We start from the raw sequence: 5600 nt of genomic DNA on the forward strand, positions 1-5600 counted from the left end.
CTGTTCATCACTCAACAGTGTCGTGTTTGGCTTGGCATCATGTTGGCTATTTTTATGGTCACAAATGCTGAGGTGGAGCACTTGCAAGGAGGAATCGGTGAGCGGTAAAACTGGAATCATCACTGTGCGGGGGATCAGGAAATCTTCGGAGAGAACAGTCGAAAGAGAGATCTTGAATGACTTTCCTTGGGCCTTTTTTTCCTCTGTAGCCATCTAATGTGACTGTATACATTGCACTTGTGACCTTGTGTGACCCACTGTAAACCCCAGTTACCTTCCCTGTTCACGTACAGTATGCATTCACTCTTTAATGTACAGTGCTGTAGTTTAAGTACAGTGACTATCAAATCAGCTTTCTCCTATTTAATCTGTTCAATCCTTATTATGCGGTTTGCCAGGTGAGGGGAAAAAATTGGGGAACAGGTTGGATGTCCATCAATTAGTGTTTTTTTCTCCCATACCAGTGTAATACATTGACACCAACTAATTTACTATATCGCCACACGAGTACGAGAAGCATCACACACATTTATTGATTAACTGTTATTCTTAATGTATATAGTGATGCTGTTATTACAACAGTGATAACAAACAGCATACATTGAAATGTCATTTCCTTGTAATTTAGTGATTGTTTCAGAACTACATGTTTGATTACAGAAATCAGAAGTCTCTTTATTCCATTTGTGTCAGACCAGACACATTGAGCCCAAATTCAGTGGGATCGCAAAGTAAATACTGAGTTCTAATTGTGATGGCGATGACTTCATTAATTATCCTGGGTTTAAAAGCAAAGTTGTGTGCCACCCAATATTTTATCTGCAGCATCACAATTTCTTTGGATAAGCATAAAAAAAGAGAAAAAAACTGGAACATTTTATCCTGTGGCATTCTCTGTGAATGGTTTTAATCTTAAGATTTAGTCCTAGTTTTTGATATTAAATGTAATGTAAGTGGAAAATGTTCCTCTGTTAATCTGTTTTACCTCTCTCTATCAAGGGCTATGTGCAGCTGCTGTTGAGTGTGGGTTTGTACTGACTGTAGCATCCAAGGTAATAACAAAGGGATTTCTGTAACGTTATATTTATTTTCTACTCACATGTATACATTATCCCACCACGCCATAACTAAGTGCCCCGACCCCAAACCAGAATAACCTCTTTCTCAAGCAAATGTATATTCACATATGCTATCTTTGGCAAAGAGTTTGCTCAGAAACTTGTCTGCAATAAATGTCACTGAAGAGAAGTTGCTTGCCTGAAGCTTTTTTTATGTACTTCAAAGTTGTTCCCTGGACTGGGTACAACATCTGGGGCCAAGTCATAACTGTTACAATTTCCATGAGAGTGCCATCTTAGTGAGTTCCTACCCACAAAACCATACAGACAGGGTGAGGAATCAGGTCCCAATGACCACCTCACCTCAGAAGATTGTGGGTGTCTCTTTGCCAATCCTATTTCTGTTTGCTTCCTCATTCTAATGATTGTAGCGATATCATGTAATAAGTACAAGTTTTTGAAAAATCCAGAAAAGAGGGTCATCCTTCTCTTATTGGCTGTCAGACATGTTATGTGTTTGTTGGGTGAATCTATGGTATTTCATTTGAAAACAGGCACATGGTAACAGCCGTCCTAAAGAGTGATAGGTTAATCAAGAATACGGTGACCTTCACATTTTATAAGAACAACAATAGTGTCGTTTTTGTCAACTTTATTTAACATGTTGCAGTTACACTTACAGTCAAATGAGATATGCTCTTGTAAAACACCATATTGACTGTGCTCACGAAACAATCAGTTTCATAGTTTATTTCTACCCTAGAACAAGATTATGATGACAGACCATTCATATCACTCTGTGTGATCTATTCATTATGTTTAAGCCTTGCGCTCCCTGTACCACAGCAATACAAATAGCAACACATTCACCCCATCATCCGACAACAACAATACCCTCCGAATGCTAAGTGCACGAAACTGCCATTTTGTATCTCCCTGCTCAGCCTGCCAGGGGACTGTCGTTTTGAAGGTGAGACTTAGTTGCAGCGCGAGGCAGCGCACAGCCGGTAGGGCATGGGCCCATGTGTGATACCTATCTGATATTCCAAGCTTGGTGTGGTGCCGGGAGGAGCGGAGAAGGTGAACTCCTGGAGGAGGGAGGTGAAGAAGAGGAAAAGCTCCATCCTTGCCAGCTGTTCCCCGGGACACACTCTCTTACCTGGGATGGAGGTCCCAAAGACAGAGCAAGAATTCACAAACCAGCGCTCCAAAGAAGGCCAAATAATGTCTAAGATGTTCACGAAAGACATAAATGCACTGGGATGTCAAGGATGCTGAATAGAGAAGTGTATGATGTCTGGCATAGGTATTCTCTGTGCATTAAGTGCAAGCTGTGGTCAGACTGTATCAAGGAGATACTGTTGATTTACCTGCAGAAAATGGGAGGAAGGCGTCTCTTCGTCTGAATTTGCCGTCCTTGTCCAGGAAGTGTCCCGGGTTGAACGTATTCGGGGTCGCCCACTCGCTTTCGTCGAACAGGACAGATGTGAGAGTACCCGCCACCAAGGTGCCCTTAGGACAAAATCACAAAACGCTGAGTCACTGAATATTTCAGTCATGAGGCCTCATTGGTCCAAATGTCCTGTCACAGGACCATCCCAGATGTCTGACCTTTGGGATGGTGTATCCACCCAGCTGAGTGTCCTTGGTGGCCATGCGAGATACATTGAGGGGGATGATATTTCCTATTCTCTGGATCTCGTGGATGACTGCATCCGTGTAGGGCATGTTGTCCCTGTCTGCAACGGAGACTGGGCGTGACGAGCCAACCACAGCGGCGATCTCTCTCTGGACCTTTTCTACAGAGGGATACGGAATGACAGGATGGGATGTAAACTCAAGCAATACAGAAACGGGGCCCTAATGTGATGCATGCACGCCTTTCAAGGACGCACACACACACACTGATATCATCCTTAAACACAGACACACACAAACACATACACACACAGATATAATAAATAACAGTATCGTAAGAGGCAATCGGGGGGGGGGGGGGGGTAGTCACTTGAACACATACCTTGAATGTCTGGGTATTTGATCATATAGAGCAGTCCCCAGTACAAAGTAGTGGAGGTGGTCTCTGTCCCAGCCACAAACAGATCCAGAGTGCAATAAATCAAATTTTCCAAGTCGAACCCAGACTCTGAGTCATCCTTGAACTTTGAAAAAAAAAGAGGACATTTTGATATATTATGAAACGTATAATATCAAGGTGAACAATTCGAAACGTGTGCACTCGGATCCATGTAAAGAGAACTAATCAAGGTATTAAAACGAACTCAATAAAACACCTTCTCAATCTCCTTCACGAAACAGTCGATGAAGTCCCTGGGAGAGGACGGGTCGTAGCCCTCACTGTGCTCCTCAATCTTCGTCTTTATGAAGGCGATGACCTTCTTCCAGTGGGCAAAGATCTTCTGGTGTGGTCCAGGGACTCGTCTCATGATGGCAGGAAACAGGTTGTACAGCTGCAGACATTCAACCTTGTGTGAGTTCTTTAATACGAGAGATGTTCACCTCGCTTTGTACCTGAGATCAATTTCGTTACTTTGCAATGTGGCTAGGAAATACAAACTGTTCCTTGACTCCACCGACATAATGTAAGATGATGATTATATAACATACAGCAAGTCAATACAGCAAGTCAAGGATCAGAGGTCTGATCCTTGACTTGCTGTATGTTATATAATCACCCATTGTACATTTATTTGGATGAAAGCATCTGCTAAATGAATGAAACGGAAACAATACATTTGATAAACACACCTAAGATTTAAAGCAAATACATTTAAAAGTTTAAGAGATTAAATGGTTCTACCAGAGCCCATATGGATCCTTCCAACTGAATTGCCTCATTGATGATCTTCAGGAGGGTTTGGAACTCCCTGTCACTGTACTCAAACCGGTCCCCAAACACCAGGCAGCAAATCACGTTTGAGACAGCGTTGTTCATTAGGAACTGGGGGTTAAATGGTTTACCTTAAGGAAACAAACAAACAAAACTGGAATTCATAATACAGAAATTGCATTGTTGAAACCTTTAAAAATCCACCCATCAATGTGATATGTGTATTACTACTATAACTAAAACATTAATATCATTTTCAAGGTCATATTCAAAGTTGATAAGTAATGAAGTTTCAAGGCAACAGAGTAAACACATATTGCACCCATTATTCCAGATACCTTTTTCACCCATGATTGCCTCATTCAAACATTGGCATTCGGTTTGAATGGAAGGCTCCAAGGTCTTTTTGCCCAGTCCAAAGTTCCTCAGAGTGGAGAGGGCAAACCTCCTCTGTTGTTTCCACTTATTTCCATTAGACAAGACAATACCTGACGATGATATCACAGAGTCATCTCTACGTAACAAAGCAGATGTCAAACTGTATGATTCCCTTCACAAGATGTTGACCTGACCACATCTGTGTAATTACACTTACCTCGGTTTCCAATAATATCATCAAATAAGGGTATTGACGGCCGGTCTGCAAAGTTTTCACCATTTTGAACCAAGGCCTCTTTCACAAGCTTATGTCCGTTCACAATGACCCATGGTTGTCCTACACGGAGGCTGAAAATCTTTCCATATTTCTTGGAGAACTGACAATAAAATCAATAAATATCATGACATGACTGCCATCCTGGAATAATGTTTTAGTAAAGGTTATATATATATATATATGATAAACCATTAGGTATACCTCATCAAATTGAAGGTGAAGTCTTGAAGAATCAAGACGATGTAAGTCTCCAATGAAAGGCAGGTAAAAAGGTCCAGGGGGAAAATTCTTTGGAGCTTTGTTTTTGATTACGTTTGTAAGCAAAAGGAAAATGCATATAAAAACTAAAATACTTGGAATGTCCAGCCATTCTGTAAGTGTTGAGCTCAGAGACATCTTCATTCAGCTCTAAGAACGGACTGGTTGAAAAGGACTCTATTGGGTTATGTCAGCAGGTTTCTGAACTACTATGTGTTGTATTATTGCATAAGTCTTCTTTCTGTCAGGTCATGTTTCACCACGTGACTAGGCGTGTGCTGTGTACTTCTAGTCCATAGATCATGCTTCAATTCACAGCCTTTCTCCTATTGTGGTGTTTACTTACTAGCCCCACTTCACTACTGCCTCACTGTTTCCTCTCAAGGCACAGGAAACATAATAATAAACCTAAAATAAATAATGTTTTTAATTAAAATATATATTTTTGTGCGTCCATGTGTATCTGTTTTTTTTGTGTACAGTTTGAGAAAAGAACAATCTCTTTGGTAGCATTGTGTCACAAGTTTGCTTATCATTTTGTATAGCCACTCTGTGTTGCCTCCAGGCCCGTATTACATCTTTTTTTTGAGAATTTGCTGATTTTGCTGCTGAATTTGTGACGTATACTGATAATTTTCAAATTATGGGTGACTTCAACATTCATGTGGATGACCCAACAGATCCATTAAGCAAGGCCGTCACTGCTATCCCTGATTTCCCCCACAATCCTACACTATCAGACCACTGTCTGGTTACATTCAAAATGGAACTATGCCAG

The 5600-nt window shown here is 41.1% G+C and overlaps 1 protein-coding gene across 1 annotated transcript; it reads right to left on the minus strand.

Moving 5' to 3' along the window:
- Positions 1-1695: 1695 nt before the first annotated feature.
- Positions 1696-5260, minus strand: LOC134012807 (cytochrome P450 2J4-like). Its single transcript, XM_062452407.1, has 9 exons — positions 4766-5260; positions 4505-4664; positions 4248-4397; positions 3880-4040; positions 3353-3529; positions 3079-3220; positions 2670-2857; positions 2429-2570; positions 1696-2217 (listed from the first exon to the last, which is right to left on the minus strand). The coding sequence occupies exons 1-9, from the start codon at positions 4964-4966 to the stop codon at positions 2036-2038; spliced, it is 1503 nt and encodes a 500-aa protein (XP_062308391.1). The 5' UTR covers positions 4967-5260; the 3' UTR covers positions 1696-2035.
- Between the last annotated feature and the right edge of the window lie 340 nt (positions 5261-5600).

The sequence above is a fragment of the Osmerus eperlanus genome, chromosome 26 (genome assembly GCF_963692335.1).
Source record: "Osmerus eperlanus chromosome 26, fOsmEpe2.1, whole genome shotgun sequence".
Taxonomy (NCBI): Eukaryota; Metazoa; Chordata; class Actinopteri; order Osmeriformes; family Osmeridae; genus Osmerus; species Osmerus eperlanus.